Source organism: Eurosta solidaginis, chromosome 1 (genome assembly GCF_040869045.1).
Source record: "Eurosta solidaginis isolate ZX-2024a chromosome 1, ASM4086904v1, whole genome shotgun sequence".
Lineage (NCBI taxonomy): Eukaryota > Metazoa > Arthropoda > Insecta > Diptera > Tephritidae > Eurosta > Eurosta solidaginis.
Window position 1 is genome coordinate 108,211,492 of NC_090319.1, and position 18,924 is coordinate 108,230,415.

Consider the following 18,924-nt stretch of genomic DNA (forward strand, 5'->3'; position numbering starts at 1 on the left):
CTGACTCTCGTGACATTACGTCTTTCAGCACTGACCGTGGCGCATTTAGATGGAAAGTGCTTCCATTCGGCTTAAATATAGCACCAAATTCATTCTCACGAATGATGACAATAGCTTTTTCGGGTATACCACCCAATGTCGCATTTTTGTACGTCGACGATATTATCGTCATAGGTTGTAGTGAAGCACACCATATTAAAAATCTTTCAAAAGTTTTCGATACTTGTAGGTCTTTTAATCTCAAACTTAACCCAAATAAATGCAACTTTTTACGACCGGAAGTTACATTTTTAGGTCACAAATGTTCAGCCAAAGGTTTGTTGCCAGACGACTCTAAAAGAAACGCAGTTAAAAAGTATACGAAACCGACTGATAAAGACGCGGTACGACGATTCGTCGCGTTTGCAAACTATTACAGACGATTTATACCTAATTTTGCGTCTCTGGCAGCGCCTCTAAATCGATTAAGCAGAAAAAGAGTTGAATTTGTATGGGATGTAGAGTGCGAAAGAGCGTTTTTATCTTTGAAAGCAGCGTTGCTTTCACCAAAATTACTTCAATATCCAGATTTTACTAAACAATTCATTATTACATTATTGCTTCCACAACTGGATGTGGCGCCATTTTGAGTCAAGAACAACAAGGTAGTGATCTACCAATTTGTTTCGCTTCTAAAGCATTTAATAAAGCCGAACAGAAAAAACCCATTATAGAATTAGAACTTTTAACTATTTACTTCGCAATAAAGCAATTTTGATCATATGTGTATGGTACCCATTTTATTGTAAAGTCAGATCATAGACCTCTAGTACACTTATTCAACATGAAAGAACCATCTTCAAAACTTTCAAGAATAAGACTGGAACTTTCTGAATATAACTTTACTATTGTATACATAAAAGGTAAATCAAACGTTTGTGCTGATGCACTATCGCGTATAACAATCGATGAGATTAAAGAAGCTAACAAACAAATTTTGGCATTACAGACAAGAGCCATGACAAAAAAGGCAAACGACAAAAATTTACATAGGAAAACAGACAAAAACAACGAAAAACAAATTACTTTACATGTCTACGACAAATTTTCATTTAATTTTTCGAAAAAAGTTCCACGAATAAGATTTGCAATTACGTACGATAAAAATAATAAAACAACAAATTTAAGAATTTTTGCGCATATTAAACATAAGAAACACGAGTTACTTAGTTTTGAGCTTGTTAACGAAATAATGACTTTAGAGAAATTACTTTCGAGGCTTGAATCAGAAGCCGGCAAACACAAGATTAAGCAAATTGAATGGCCTAAAAGCGATATTATGTTCGAACATTATACTATTACAAATTTCAAAAATATTGGAAATAAAATTTTAAAATCATTAGAAATTATATTAACAGATCCAGTGGAGACAGTAACAGATGAAGATACAAAATTAAAACTTATGAAAATTTACCATAATGATCCCATTTCTGGTGGACATTGCGGAATGAAAAGACTTTACGCAAAATTGCGAACAAAATTTTATTAGAAGAACATGACTCGTGATATATCTAAATATATCAAAAATTGTAAAGATTGTCTCTTAAACAAGGTTAAACCTAAAACAAAAGAAAAACTTGTTTTAACACCAACTCCTTGTAAACCATTCGATATACTAGTAATTGACAAAATAGGACCCTTACCCGAATCCAAATATGGTAACAAGTTCGCACTTACCATGATTTGCGACATGACTAAATATCTGGTAACAGTCGCTGTACCAGACAAATCGGCAATAACAATCGCTTCAGCAATTTTTGAAGGATTCATTTTAACTTACGGCACAATGAATGCCATAAAATCAGATTTTTAGGTACTGAATTTAAAAATGAATTATTTGAAGAATTAACTAAACTTTTAAATATTCAACATAATTTTTCAACTGCATACCATCATGAAACTGTTGGCACGATTGATCGTAATCATAGAGTTTTTAATGAATACTTACGTGCATATTTACAAGATACTTTTTCTGATTGGGATGTTTATTTAAAATACTTTACTTTCCTACACAATACTACGACCAGCACAGTTTTCGACAACCAATTTTCGCCTTACGAGTTAGTCTTTGGGAAAAATGCAACTTTGCCTAATGAATTAAGTAAAGAAAAAATTGACCCGATCTATAACGTCGAAATCTATGCCAAAGAAGTTAAGTTTAGGATGCAGAAAACGCACAAAATGGCACAAAATCTAATAAATAAAAATAAGTTACAAAGTAAAAATCTGTACGATAAAACGGCACGACCTTTAATTGTAAAAACCGGAGATAAAGTACTTCTACAGAAAGAACCACATCATAAACACGAAAATATTTATCTAGGTCCGTTTATTATAACGAAAATTAACGAACCTAACGTAATTATTTTCGATGAAGTTACAAAAAAAGAAAAAGAAGTACACAAAAATCGACTTATAAAAGTAGAGTAATATTTTATACCAACGTAGAAAATCCAAAATTTTCTAATATTTTTATTGCTAACATAAATAGCAAGAATTGTTAAATAGCCAAGAAGGCAAAAAAACTATTAAAACAACAAAAAAAAAACCACAAACACTAATGCAATGTAATGTTAACGACAATAAATGTATAGAATAATGTATATGCATTCCAGTAAATTGATTTATGTACAAAAGAAAAAAAAAGAAACATGCATACAGCCAATAAGGCAGAACAAAAATCTATATTTAAAACCATTTTTTAACATGTAGTTTATTTTTTCAATATAAATTTAATAAAATGAAAATTCATAAACAAACTGTATTATATAAAGAAAACAGACATAAAAAAAAAAACACAGACCACAATATAATGTTAGATACTAAAAGAAAGTTTACTTAGCCATAAAATTGGTCCGAACTAACGAATTACAAAAAAGGAAGGTGCATCCTAATAATCGTTCGTTCGAAACAATTGATAACATAAAAAGATGAATGTGACAAATGAAATGTGATCGATCCATTTGCCAAATTCATTCTTTTTTTGTAAGGAAGCATGATGTAAGGATAAACTAACCTTTACATCCGTTAAAATAATATAAGCTATGTGCATGCAGCTTTAGTTGCATTTGACAGGCGCGGGCAGTTGGCAACGCGAATGTCAAATGCAGCTACGGCTGACGTCACTGAGATAAAAAATGATATAGACATTCCAATATTCGCATACTTTAACTTCGGTTGTGTTTTTTGCTAATCGTTAAGATTGTGGTAATAAAGAGAGTTCTTTAAAATTAAATCAAGTTGTGTCTTTCGATTTTAATTTACACGGAACGAAAACGTCCGACACGTTAACCCTGTTTAAAGCAACCAAGTTGGCGAAGATTTGGAGGCGGCGCCCTCCAAGACGCTCAATGCTATAGAGGATTTAACAGGTTGGGAAAGCTCAACATAACCTATAAGCATTGAGATCACAGCACACTTTGCAAGTGAAATTATTTTTCCCACTGGTTGGTAAATTTTCTAACATTTTTCGCAATTTAAAACTGCAATATAACAATCGAATACGACACAAAATATGTTAGCAAGAATTTTTGTCGTATAGGGAGAATGTTTATTATAACAGTGCTTAGCGAAATTTTTTATGTGAATGCGCAAGGCGTAATAAACTTAAATTGCCAAGTCTGAAGTTCCTTCATATTTACAAACGCAACAACTTGGTTGATTGTGGCGATGTTATTGTAATGCATAAGCTTGTGTTAAACGCATCTATATGAAAAATGTCATTGTACCGCGGCCTTAACTTTAAAGGCTTGGTTTTCTAAAAAGCGGTGCCGCTATATAGCGGCCGTTACATAGCGGTAGAGTACGTTGTCAAAAATATTGCACCAAAAGTAATTATGTGGAAACTAAGATGACGGTGAAGTTCATCGTAACGTAATATAGCGGCCGGGCATAAAACAACCCTGCCGTCATGACGGTAGAAACTCGTTCATCACCGTTTTTCCCACCGCTATTGTCAAAGCGGTGAATATTTTGTCAAATATTTCAAATTATTTATAAAATAACTAACATCTTTGAATTGAAATTATTTTCTTGTGAGTTTATTAAAAGAAAAATTATAAAAAAACTAAAAAAACCATGCAAAAATGTAAAATTAACTTTTGCAACTCGTCTGCCGTAACAGTTCGTAGCTTCCAACAAAGTGTTGCCGCTAGAAATGGTGAGTATACCGGCCGCTCTTTAGCGGTCGCAACTTAGCGGTACCGGTTTTGGAGGAAACCAAGCCTTAAGCGACTCTGACAGACAGCGACTCTGACACTAAACGAAAGTTTAACCAACGCCAACTAACGAACGGACGATTGAATTCTACCGAAAGAACAGTTCTAAAAAACACTTGAGACGATCGGACGTGATTTTATTATATGCACAGCCTAAAATATCAATCTTAATATTTAAATCTAAATCTAATGCCAAAGAACTTGTGTAAAATTAGTCTTAAGCAAGAATGCTATTATTTCAATAAACTTTATTAAAATTGAAAGAGTTTTGAACTACAAGTATAGCAACTGTCGAAAGCAAATAGGGCTGACTACATTCACGACGGCGGTGTAGGAAACGATAGTAACTCCTGGTGGCGACGGTAGCTTAGAAAATTAACTTTTGCAATTCAAGGGGTTGTGTAGCGCAACATATAGCTTCTCCAACCCAATTGTCAACCTCACCTTCGAGCGGCGAATCCCGTTTCACTAACAGACGAGGCTCTGGCGACCCCAAGCTCCTCATGGAGCTTGGGGTGGGAGGGAGGGATGGCCTGAAGGTTCAATGTGGCCATATAAATCGTTCCCGATATGGTCGGGCCAGCACCCTAATGGTGCTGTGTTACCGGAGCGTATCGGATCTGTATCCGACAAAGGACCATCACATCGATAACACTCCCCAAAGCCTTCGGGGAGTAACCTAATCGCTACAACAACAACAACGGTAGCTTAGATATGTAGAAATTAAACAAAAGTGGGGATAGGACACCACCCTGTGGCACCCCCTGTTTAATTCTTCTTGGTTTTGATGTTTCATTTATATATTGCACCGATGCCTGCCGACCACCCAGATAATTTGCGGTCCACCTTTTAAGACATGGGGGAAGGGTAGACCCTTCCAGGTCTTGCAGTTACGTGCCATGGTTGACCGTATCAAAAGCTTTTGATAGGTCTAGCGCAACGAGTACTGTTCTATGGTGGGGGTTTTGATTTAAACCGCAATTTATCTGGGTGCTGATGGCATTTAGCGCGGAGGGGGTGCTATGGAGTTTTCTGAAGCCATGCTAATGGCAGGCTAGCTGCAAATTTGCTTTGAAGTAGGGGAGCAAAATGGCTTCAAGCGTCTTGGCTAATGGCGATAGGAGAGATATCGGGTGATATGACTCTCCTATGTTAGCTGGTTTCCCAGGCTTTAGTAGCGGGACCACCTTGGCCATTTTCCATTTTTCGGGTATGACAGAGGTGGAAAGAGACAGGTTGAAGACATGTGCTAAATATTTGAAACCCTCTTTCCCTAGGCTTTTAAGCATCGGCATGGCTATGCCGTCTGGGCCCACTGCTTTGGATGATTTAGCATGACCGATGGCATCCTCAACCTCTTTGGCGGTGATGGTAATTGGTGACGCGCTTAATTTATGTTTATGTGCGTGTCTGCAGGCCCTCCGTCTATCTTTGTCGAGCGTAGAATGCATTATATATTGTCGGCAGAAAGCACTCGCGCATTTTTTCGTATCCGACAGCACTTTATCGCCAAAGGCGATGGAAACTTTATGCCTAGACGGATTCGATAGGGACTTTACGGTAGATCAAAGTTTACCTACACCGGCAGAGAGGTTACAACTGCTTAGGTGTTCCTCCCATTTCGTCCGCTTGTGTTCATCCACAAGCAATCTGATGCGTTGGTTTATATCCCTTATTTGGGGGTCGCCGGGATCGAGCTGTCTTATAAGGTCACGTTCTCTCGCTAAACTTGCGGCCTCCGCCGGGAAGTGGGCCGAATTTCAGGAATTCTACCGGCGGGAATGAAACGAGCCGAGGCGGATTCAATGACCTTGCGTAAAACACGCTCCTCTTGGCTGGCATCAGTTGGGATAGGGAGGGCAGCAAAGCGGTTGTCTGTAAAGGATTTGTATTCGTCCCACTTTCCTTTTTTAAAGTTTATGAAAGTGCGTTTTTCTGTGACGATGAAGTCGGCGGAACGCTCGAGCGAAATAAGTATAGGCAGGTGGTCGGATGCCAATGTTACCATCGGCTGCCAGTTGACGCAGTTTACGAGTTCTGCGCTCACGATTGAAATATCCGGCGAACTGTGAAAGCTTCCTACCATACGTGTGGGGCGTCTCCGTTTATTGTGCAGAATGTCGTTTCTTCTATTTGATCCGTCAACATCTCACCCCTACTGTCCACCCGCAAGTTTGATTGCCATAGATCGTGATAGGCATTGAAGTCGCCTAAGATAATGCGAATGTTGCCAGTGAGTAAGGCGCGGTATCCACTGTGGCAGCAGGTGGCAGGGGGAATGTAGATGTTGATGATTTCTAGTTTTGCATCACCTGACCGGACAGATAAGCCTTGACGTTCTAAGACACTGTCCCTGCGGTCGATGTCGAGATCAAATATACGATATTGCACAGATTGGTGTGTGATAAACGCGATGCCGCCTCCATTTCTGCTCTCACGATCTTTTCTGTGGACATTAGAACAGGTCTGCAATGCAGATCTTGCTGTGAGTTTAGTATCTTGAATCGCAGCAATGCTCTGGGAGTAAGTGACGGGTGACTATGCCTGGGTTGTGGAAGGCCGGGACGCGACTGCTGTTGTGGCCCTGGGACTGGACGTCCTTGGGTAAGCATTGGGGTACCCGGTGTATTTGGGTATGCGGCCTGGCAACATGATCAAATATACGATATTGCACAGAGTGGTGTATGATAAACGCGATGCCGCCTCCATTTCTGCTCTCACGATCTTTTCTGTGGACATTAGAACAGGTCTGCAATGCAGATCTTGCTGTGAGTTTAGTCTCTTGAATCGCAGCAATGCTCTGGGAGTAAGTGACGGGTGACTATGCCTGGGTTGTGGAAGGCCGGGACGCGACTGCTGTTGTGGCCCTGGGACTGGACGTCCTTGGGTAAGCATTGGGGTACCCGGTGTATTTGGGTATGCGGCCTGGCAACATGAAACCCGTCGGGAGGTTGCCGTCGCGGAGACCAGAACATCTAGGAAAGTGGCACCGTCCATGGCAGGGGCTGCATTGGGCGGATGTCGCAAACGTATATATTCTGTGCTGGCAAACGGTGCAAAAGGAGGTAGGGACTAAGAGTCTGTCTTCCTGACCTACACAATTTGCTGCCGTAAAAGAGGGGGGGGGGGGGGGGGAGAAGACGGGGGCAGGGGCTGATGCTAGGCATTGCTCCCGACTCTACTACGGAGATTGTAGGAGCAGCCGTCTGAGTTGGTGGCGCCGTGGTGCGCGAGCAGCAGCGGGTACTTGTTGTAGCTTGCTAGGCAGCGGGGCTGCTGTAATGTAGGGGGGGGGGGGGGGGCGCTAAGGCGCAGACTACGTGACGTCCTAGGGCGTGGACAGCAAGGAGCCACAAAAGATTTATAGAAGTTAGGTGGACGTCTGGTTTTGGGATCTAGCCCAGAACAACCTGTCCGATACAACCATCCCTTACACGAGACACACTGACAAGAGTATGACCGTCCTAAAAATATTTTTTTCCGGCAGATGCAGCAAAACCTCAGGACCGGGGTCAGGAGAAGGACCCGGATTGGGTTCGATACCTTCCCGGAGCAAGAGAATATGGAGCAGTCCCGCTGCAAAGAGCCGCTGGGAGGATGACAATTTGTGGGAGGGACGCAACAAATTAAATGGGGTTACACTGAAATGGCAGTCCTTGTTCGGGAAAAATCCCGAGTCGCTTCGGTACATAGAACCGACGGCCTTTGGAAGCGAATCCAAGAGGTGCTCAGCATTGCTTCTAGCTACGTAGATTGTAGTGTTGGGTTGGAGCCGCCGTGTTAGCTGGAGGCGGCGTTCGCTCGCTAGAAACAGCGAGCGGTTGATGTGGCCTGCTGAGCAGCATTGCTGCTAAAAGGTGGCGGAGGTACGCTCGAGCGTGAGCCGTTGGACGCGAACAGCAGGGAGCCACAAAAGTTTTTTAGAAATTACGGGGATGGCGAACGTTGGGTTGTCACCCAGATTAACCGGGACGATGCAACCATCTCTTACACGTGAAACACTGGCAAGAGTATGCTCGTCTGCGGTAAAAAAGTCACCCACATCAACAGGAGTAAGTTCTTGTACACAGACTAACTTTTAGTTTTTCAATTACTTTCGCAATTCCTTTGAGGAATGAAATGGAATGGGAAATTCGAAAGTACTTTTTCCATTTCTTGTAATATAAATGAAAGAAATTTCGATTACATTTCCCATTCCTTTCGAAAGTACTGGGAAAGAAATTACAATTGCGCAAAGTATTTTCTTTTTTTCAATTACAAACAAAAAATTTTTTGTACTCGATTGAGGCTCGAACGAAATTGCTTTTGGTATTTTTTTTGAGGAATTAATATGTAATCAATTCCTTTGCTGTGGAGGAAAGGAATTGATTTCTTTACCCAATTACTGAGTAATGTAATGGGTAATGTAATGGAATTGAATTTGCCCAGCTTTGGTCAGAATTAAAGTTTGTCGGGGACCACCGTGCACAGTTTTCAAGACGGTTCGAAAAGTTTTTTATTATATGAAATCAACATGGTAAATGATTCATTCAAATCGTATTTTTATTGTCAACTATACACACTCTAACTAAAAGTAATATGACATTTAGTAAGTATTTAATTTAATTTTATTTTATTGTTTAAGATTTGGCGTCGCGAAATCGGGCCAAGAAGCTAAGGAGATAGCCCAGAAACTGAACACGAACAATCTTGTACTGAAAGCTCAAGTTCTAGCTGGAGGACGAGGTAAAGGTCATTTCAAGAATGGTTTGAAAGGTGGTGTGCGTATTGTCAATACGTAAGTAAGATATGAACTCAAAATTTACATCTATACAAAAATAAAGTTTAAATCATTAAACATTCTAATCAAATACAGACCCGATGAAGCACAAGAAATTGCCAATAAAATGGTAAATCAACTCTTAGTTACCAAACAGACAGGGGCAGCCGGTCGCATTTGTAATTCTGTTATGGTTGCCGAGCGAAAATTTCCACGCCGTGAATTCTATTTTGCCGTTATGATGGAGCGCGCATTTAATGTTTGTATTTAATCTTTTTTTATTTTATCTTATTTAGAAATGGTGATAATATGGGTTTTTAATTAAAAATCTACCTAGTTCGAATTCGAGCTCAAGGCCTATAACAATAATTTATTTGATAATTACTGTTTTTTTCAATTTTTCTGTAATTGAAAAATTATTAATTGGAATAGAAGATTGTAATTTTCAGACACCTACCATAGCTTCGCAGATGATAGATCCATTTCGAACGTTGCCTTAATCATCAGTACGTTTAAGGCACGCTACGCTAAGCATTTAGCTACACAGTGTTGTTGTTTTTAATATTTCTATACAATTAAAAAACTACGGACATGCGCGCCGTTGTTGTTGTAGTAGTGCTTCGCCCCATCCAATAGGTGCGGCCGATCACAAATTGTCATCAATATCCTCTAACGGAAGTCCAAGGAAACTTGCTGTTTCAACAGGGGTGGACCATAATGAGAGGGGTGTTAGAGGCGTTGGTTCCACATTACAATTAAAGAGATGGTTGGTGTAATGTGGTGGCACATTGCAAGCGGGGCATACATTTTGTATGTCGGGGTTGATTCTGGATAGGTAAGATTTTAACCTGTTACAGTATCCAGATCGAAGTTGAGCTAGAGTGACTCGTGTTTCCCTGGGGAGTGTGCGTTCCTCTTTCGCAAGTTTTGGGTTCTGGTTCTGGTTTTGTTCTTTGAGTACTGGATTCACCGGGCAATTCCCGGCATAAAGGTTCGACGCCTGTTTCTGGAGTTCACTGAGGACCTGCTTGTGGTTTTTGGCTTCATACGGCTGAGTTCTCAGGTGCCGTATTTCCTCATAATGCTAACGAAGATGACTCCTTAACCCCCTAGGCGGTGTTGGCTCATCAATAAGATACCTGTTGGGATGCCCAGGTTAGCATCTCATTTCTCTCCCTGATAGGGAGTATTCGCGCCTCATTATGTAGATGATGCTCTGGGGACATAAGAAGACAGCCCGTTTTAGCACATTGTAGTATATGCATTTATTGAAATCTCCAAAGTGGTATTAATACACAAATCGGCTTCTTAAAAATACTTAACTTTATTTAAAAGTTTATTTAAATATCTATCTTTAATGTTTTCCAACTTATATTGTAAAATTATCTTCTTAGGCACAACCACTTGTAGCAAAGTCTCAAATTATCATTGCCGAGCCAACCAATCGCTGGGTTGCATTCGGTCAACTCGTACATGAACAGCTGATGCATGTTTGATGTGGTGTGTTTGAGTTTAGGGCGCCGTTACACTGTTGCGATTCTGAGAGCAGTATTTTGGCAGGCTTGTAGCTTCTTCCAGTGAGTAGTTTTAAGGCTTGGCGACCATATAATGGACACGTAGCATGCAATCGGATGGCCAATTGCTTTGCAAGTAGTAATGAGCGTTTCATCTTTTCCCCAAGTACTGCCAGCAAGAGATTTGAGGATTTTATTACGGCTCTGGATTTTCGGTACCATTGAGGCTGCATGCTCACCAAAATGTAGATCCTGATGGCGTAGTGCCATCGACATGGATGTTCAAAATGGTCGACATTTGGGACGTCCAAGTTGTAAATAAGGTTGCGGATGATTTAGTCGGTGATAATGCCAGGTTTCGCGAGGCGAAAAAACTGGAGAGATCAGGGAGGTAGCCGTTTATTATCTTGCAAAGCTCATCGATCTGTGGGGCCGGGCCTGTGGCCATTATTGTGCAGTCATCGGCGTAAGAAAGGATAGTAACTCCTTCCGGTGGCGAAGGTAGTTTGGATATGTAGAAATTAAAAGTGGGGATAGGACACCACCCTGTGGCACCGCTTGTTTAATTCTTCTTCTTTGATGTTTCGTTTCTGAATTGCACCGATGCCTGCCAACCACCCAGATAATTTGCGGTCCACCTTTTGAGACATGGGGGAAGGGTAGACCCTTCCAGGTCTTGCAGTAACGTGCCATGGTTGACCGTATCAAAAGCTTTTGATAGGTCTAGCGCGACGAGTACTGTTCTATGGTGGAGCTTCTGATTTAAACCACAATTTATCTGGGTGCTAATTGCATTTAGCGCGGTGGTGGTGCTATGGAGTTTTCTAACGCCATGCTGATGACAGGCTAGCTGCAAATTTGCTTTGAAGTAGGGGAGCGAAAAGGCTTCAAACGCCTTGGCTACTGGGGATAGGAGAGATATCGGGCGATATGACTCTCCTATGTTAGCTGGTTTCCCAGGCTTTAGTAGCGGGACCACCTTCCCAAGGCAGTCGGTTCTATGTACCGGAGCGAGTGTAACCCCATTTAATTTGTTACGTGCCTCCCATAAATTGGCATCCTCCCAGCAGCTCCTTGCAGCGGGACTGCTCAATATTCTTTTGCTCCGGGAAGGTATCGAACCCAATCCGGGTCCATCTCCTGACCCCGGTCCTGAGAAATGGTTTTGCTGCATCTGCCGGAAAAGAATCTTTTTAGGACAGTCATACTCTGATCAGTGTGTCTCGTACAAGGGATGTTTGCATCGGACAGGTTGTTCAGGGCTTGATGCCAAAACCCGACGTCCACGTAACTTTTATAAATCTTTTGTGGCTCCTTGCTGTTCACGCCCAAGGGCGTCCCGTAGTCTAAGCCTTAGCGCCCCCCCCCCCCCCCCCCCCACTACATTCCGCTTCTCAGCAAGCCACAACAAGTACCCGCTGCTGCTCGCGCCCCACGGCGCCAACAACTCAAACGGCTGCTATCACTCATAACTACTATCTCCGTAGTAGAGTCGGTAGCAATGCCGAGCATCAGCCCCTGCCCCGTCTTCTCCCCCCCCCCCCCCCCCTTCTTTACCGGCAGCAATCGTGTAGGTCAGGGAAACAGACTCTTAGTCCCTACCCCGGTTTGCCAGCACAGAATATATATGTTTGCGACATCGGCCCAATGCAGCTCCTGCCAAATATGCAAAAAAGGCGTATTTTTGTCCCTGTTAAGCTTTAACAGGGTTTATGATACTCCTGAAAATCAGTTAACGTGAATTTTACTTGACGAATTATTGTGGTAAAATTACGGTGCCCTCTCTTTTAATGATAGGGGTAACTTTGTTAGTCTTAAGGTTGTGGGACTTACACATGATCTTCGACGCATTAAAGCCCCGCGCTTGGGTCCACGCCTTTCCTGCTTGGTCGATCATTTGCAACTGTCGCCTTTTCTTAATCTCACCCATTCTAATTGGGATGCCTACGTAGAACGAGGGATGCGCCTTTTTCAGCTAGCTCACCCGCTTTTTCATTCTATCTATTCCCGTATGTCCTGGGACCCAATATAGATGTATGCTTCGCCCTATCCCGATTTTTTCCAGGGATGCTTACATTCTAGCACACTTTAAAATGCTGTGCTAAGCGAATAAAAGTTGACGCGGCTGCTATTTTAAGCTATTGTAACGAATTTAAGGAACCTCCTCTTATTTTACACCTTCTCCTAACGTTCGTGTCGCTAAATTGTTGAATAATTAACTCCAATATTCAAAAATGCAAGATGGTCTTTATTAGACTACTTTGAAAGTAATTCACAATAACACTTCTACTTCGCAACTGATAGCGTGCTTAAATCAAACTGATTACGGACTTCTCAGTTTCTGCTGCTTTTATACTCTCTGCCCGAATGTCTAGACGTTTCTTCTAGAACCCTCTACCTGGTCACCAGCCATGCGCCGTGTATTTGTAGTGTGTAACCATATGAGTGTGTATATGTGAGCGAAGTAATAGCTGATGATGACATGCGTTTGTGCGTATCTCTCTGCTGCTTGTATGTATGTGTGTACATGATGATTAATTTGTTTACGTACATACAAGTGTGGCAGCTTGCTTTATTGTTGTTGTGGCTTTATTTACTTAGTATCAGATTAGTGATGTGAGTATCACTTAGTGTTACTAATATTCGTCACACTATTTTCTTTCGGCGTTTCTACTGCTTTGGTTAAGGCTACTACTTCCGCCTGGTAAACGCTACAATGGTCTGGCAGCTGAAACTGAAAAACCATATCAAAAACCAAGTCCCAGTTATAAAAGAACTTTCTAGGATCTTTGCCGCCTGCTGCCTCTAGATCTAACAGCTGTAGCACTCCTAATAGCTGATGCCTTAGCCTGGCAAGCGCAGAGCAAGAGCACAAAACGTTTCCTTCTCCAACCCGCTCTTTTAACATCATTGACCAAGCTTAATTTAAAGATGTATGACGCCAGAAGGGAGTGTCCAGTCAGAATACCTGTAATGAGTCTACGGTGCCCTCTCTTTTTAATGATAGGGGTAGCTTTGTTAGTCTTAAGGTTGTGGGACTTACACATGATCTTCGACGCATTAAAGCCCCGCGCTTGGGTCCACGCCTTTCTCGCCTGGTCGATCATTTGCAACTGTCGCCTTTTCTTAATCTCAACCATTCTATTTGGGACGCCTACGGAGAACGACGGATGCGCCTTTTTCAGCTAGCTCACCCGCTTTTTCATTCTATCTATTCCCATATGCCCTGGGACCCAATATAGATGTATGCTTCGCCCTATCCCGATTTTTTCCAGGGATGCTTACATTCTAGCACACTATAAAATGCTGTGTTATGCGAATAAACGTTGACGCGGCTGCTATTTTAAGCTATTGTAACCAATTTAAGGAACCTCCTCTTATTTTACACCTTCTACTAACGTTCCTATCGCTAAATTGTTGAATAAATAATTCCAATATTCAAAAATGCAAGATGGTCTTTATTAGACTACTTTGAAAGTAATTCACAATAACACGTATACTTCGCAACTGATAGCGTGCTTAAATCAAACTGATTACGTACTACTCAGTTTCTGCTGCTTTTATACTCTCTGCCCAAATGTCTAGACGTTTCTTCTAGAATCCTCTACCTGGTCACCAGCCATACGCCGTGTATTTGTAGTGTGTAACCATATGCGTGTGTATATGTGAGCGAAGTAATAGCTGATGATGTGAGTATCTCTCTGCTGCTTGTATGTATGTGTGTACATGATGATTAATTTGTTTACGTACATACAAGTGTGGCAGCTTGCTTTATTGTTGTTGTGGCTTTATTTACTTAGTATCAGATGAATGATGTGAGTATCACTTAGTGTTACTAATATTCGTCACACTATTTTCTTTCAGCGTTTCTACTGCTTTGGTTAAGGCTACTAATTCCGCCTGGTAAACGATACAATGGTCTGGAAGCTTGTACGATCTGTTTATTTCCGGATCAGCACACTATACCGCAGACCCCACTTAATACAACAACAACATACCGCAGACCCTACACCTTCCACTATTTAAGAATCATCCGTGCTCTAAGATCGCCTCGAAGCGCAACGGGATCAGGTATCTAGTAATGCTATACTACTATTTCCGTATGGTCTGTTCTCAAGCTGCCCTGAGCTGTACTGAGCCTGTATCCCAGCGGGTTAGGGGCTTAGAATATACCCGCGGCGATGTTTATGGTCCTTTGCTGGATATATGTATATCGGGTACGTTGCGGTAGCAAGCACTATTAAGGTACCAGCCCGACCATCTCGGAACCGATTTAATATAACCACACGAGCCTTCTAGGCCATACGGCTAACACTGCGAGGTCCTCAGTTGGAGTTAGGTATATATGAATGCTGCTGTTTCCTTACCAATACTGCAGCTGGCACCCTTTCTTCTGACTGGGCGTAATAAACGTCAAATCCGCGTGCGCTCAGCCCAGAAACCCTTCCTCCCGATGAGAGCCATGGCTCCTAGATTAGCGCCACGTCGAACGAACCCTCCTCAAGGAAGAGGAGTTCGCAGTGCATTGCATACATGTGCATTGCATGTGAAACAAAAAGCTGATTATACTTTACGTAGCGTACATAGACTATCGCTGACAAGGGCAACCGCACATACAAATAAAAGTAGTATGTAAAATATACACAAACACTAGTAAGCAATATGTTTTACTCCCCACTCAGCATTTAGATGATTCAGTTTTGAATTTCCCTACATATCAATAAAATTTGATTACTCTCTCTGACTAAATAATGAGTTATCATACAATTGAACAAAAGAAATAATCAAATATAAATACTTTTGATGATGAAAAACTAAAAAGCATTTTTCGATCGATTTTTGGAATAATTTCTGAAGTCCTTTAATGACTAAATTTTAATATTTCATAAAAACCAACAAAAAGAATAATCAAATATGCTTACCTTTGATGATCAAAAACTGAATATAGTTTTTCAATCACACTTTGGAATCATATTTGAATCAAATGTGTTTACTTTAGGTGATCAAAAATTTAAAATCATTTTTCAATCAGCTTTCTGAATCTTTTATGAATATATTTGTTGACTGAATAATGAATTTTATACTTGTTGAAATTTTACTTTTCATTAAAAATTTTATTTTTTTCACATACACATATTTTTTCAATCATGAAGCTAAGAAAAAATATATAAAAATTTTATTATTTATGCAAAAGATATTCTTCAAGACAAAAGTAATGTAATGCTGCTCATGAACGAAGATTTCCCCAACCATTTCTCCCCTTCAGCTTCCCAGAAAACACATAATGATTGTCAATACATAGGTTGTGAGCTATTTGAACCCCAGGTAAGTGAAACTATCTTTAAATACATGGATACGGCTTCAACATCCCGTATCGTATCCGCATTTTAAGATGCAGACGATAATGCTGATGTTGGATATTGTAGTCGCAGGTGTATATCGGTCAAGTTTGTTTGCGAGTTAGCTGTGGTTCGAGTAGCTCACTTTCGCATGCTTTCTTCCCCTGATGAATTAAGATTATTATGTAGTATCCTATTTTGAATGAGATATGAAGAGTAAATACATTATAATGACGTTCAAAAATCTCAACCAAAACGATTGAAATATATTCACGAATATGATCAGAAATTGTCCGTGAAAAGCAGTCAAATATTACTCTAAAACTATTAAAGCTCAATTTTACAATGATATCAAATGTGAATAAAACGCGTTTCGAAATAGGAATCTTAAATAATTATTCAAGAATAATCACATTTATGGTACATTTTTCTCCCGACGATACGTTAATTTTCGAACAGAAAATGCGTTTAAATTTGAACGTTTGGGGTATGATATTTAAATATTTTTTGATCAAAATTTTCAAAAAATATTCAAATATCATACCCCAAAATGATTAAAAACGTTCAAATTTAAAAGCATTTTCTGTTCGAAAATTAACATATCGTCGGAGAAAAATGTACCATAAATGTGATTATTTTTGAATAATCATTTATGATTCATATTTCGAAACGCTTTTTGTTCATATTTGATATCATTGTAAAATTGAGCTTCAATTGTTTTAGAGTAATATTTGACTACTTTTCAGAGTCATTTTCTGATCATATTCGTGAATATATTTCAATCGTTTTGGTTGAGATTTTTGAATAATTTTTGAATGCGATTATGATCCATTTATTCTTCATATCTCATTCCAAATAGATACTACATAATAATCTTATTTCAACAGGTGAAGAAAGCATGCGGAAGTGAGCTATTTGAACCAAAATTGACCTATATACACCTGCGACTACAACATCCAACATCAGGTATGATCGTCAATATCTTAAAATACGATACGGCACGGGATGTTGAAGACATATCCAGGTACATATGTCAAGAGAGTTTTACTTACCTGGTAAAATAGCTCACAACTTTTGTATTGTCCAACTATTATGTATTTTCTGGGAAGCCGAAGGTGGAGAAATGGTTGGGGAAATCTTCGGGCACGAGCAGCATTTGCATTACATTGTCTTGAAGAATGTCTTAATAATAAAAATTTTATAATTTATTAAATTTTGATGAGCTCGAGGCAGTTTAAAAAATTGAAACACAGTTTAAATGTTTGTATTTCTAATTTTATTTGGTCGATATTTCCATCTCATTCTGAGATCATATTCAGGAAACAATTGAATATGTTTTACCGATAATCAGAATGAGATCGAAATATCGACCAAATAAAATTAGAAATACAAACATTTAAACTGTGTTTAAATTTTTTAAACTGCCTCGATCTCATCGAAATTTATTAAATTATAATATTTGAAGGCAAATAAAAATATTTTTAAAATAAAAATTTTATATACATATTTTTTCTGAACTTCATGATTGAAAAAATGTGTGTATGTGAAAAAATAAGATTTTCAGTGAAAAGTAAAGTTTTAACAAGTATAAAACTCATTATTCATTCAACAAATATAGTCAGAAAACATTCAGAAAGCTGATTGAAAAATGATTATAAATTTTTGTTCACCTAAAGTAAACACATTTGTGGAGATTAAGTTTCCTTTAAGCTATTCTGATCTATTTCGTTGTAGTGCGAATAAAAACAAACTTACGGCCCAAAGTTTCGCCAAATTTCCTTGGCATCATCAGGGGCGTGATATTCTATTTATTATTGTATAAAATAAAAACAACAAGAAATGCAAAAAGTTACAAGACTAAAATTTTATACATATACCCACAGACAAAACTCAGCGAAACAGATGACCAAATACAACATACTTCTGAAAATCAACTTACTTTAGATTTGGCGGTAGACAAAATTACAAGATGAAAATAAATAAAATTTACAAAAATTACACCATTAATTACATATTGGCGGCCACCGTGGTGTGATGGTAGCGTGCTCCGCCTATCACACCGTATGCCCTGGGTTCAACTCCCGGGCAAAGCAACATCAAAATTTTAGAAATAAGATTTTTCAATTAGAAGAAATTTTTTCTAAGCGGGGTCGCCCCTCTGCAAGCGCTCCGATTGTATTTCTGCCATGAAAAGCTCTCAGTGAAAACTCATCTGCCTTGCAGATGCCGTTCGGAGTCGGCATAAAACATGTAGGTCCCGTCCGGCCAATTTGTAGGGAAAAATCAAGAGGAGCACGACGCAAATTGGAAGAGAAGCTCGGCCTTAGATCTCTTCGGAGGTTATCGCGCCTTACATTTATTTTTATTTTTTTAATTACATATAAAATCGATACCATCGAGTTGTGGTACACTTTGTCACATTAAACACTATAAACATAATAAATAAGCTGCGGCAAAATTGTCAGTATCTTCCTTCCTGTTGATTGTCTTTTCTCTATTTTGCAGTATTCGTATGCTCTCTAAAGTGTATCGTTTTCTTTGTCTCATTTCTTTATCTAAAACTTTCGCGCCTGCAAAGTCAGCTCTGTGATTATTTGTTATTGCATGCTGCGCTAGGTAAAAAATTTACAGTACCAACAACAAAAAATAACTTCACCCGTGCACACAATAGTCGAAATGGAACAAGTATTTGAAACCCTAGAAAACCAAAATGAAAAAGAATTAGCAAGAAATAAATTAAGTAACAGAATCACAGAATTTAAACGAAACATCAAACATACTCCGATAGAAAAATTTATACTAGAAACATGCAACAAAACAAAGGTTTTTCTAAAAACACACAAAGAGGACATAGTCGTAACAGACGCTGACAAGGGTAACAAAACAGTCGTTCTCTACAAAAATGACTACAATATGAAAATGGACAAATTACTAGGAGACAAGAATACTTACAAAGCAATAAGAAGTGACCCGACAAATACACTACAGAGAAAAAACAATAACATAGTACAGGAGCTTTGGAAAGGCAAACACATAAGCATAAAGGAAAAAACAAC

The 18,924-nt window shown here is 39.5% G+C and overlaps 1 protein-coding gene across 1 annotated transcript in view; it reads left to right on the top strand.

Moving 5' to 3' along the window:
• ScsbetaA (Succinyl-coenzyme A synthetase beta subunit, ADP-forming) overlaps nt 1-18,924 on the top strand; it is a 195,920-nt gene that overhangs the window by 96,692 nt on the left and 80,304 nt on the right. Inside the window, exons 3-4 of the mRNA XM_067759638.1 lie at nt 8,881-9,033; nt 9,112-9,274. Of these exons, the coding sequence (XP_067615739.1) occupies nt 8,881-9,033; nt 9,112-9,274 (316 nt within the window). The remainder of the gene's footprint in view (nt 1-8,880; nt 9,034-9,111; nt 9,275-18,924) is intronic.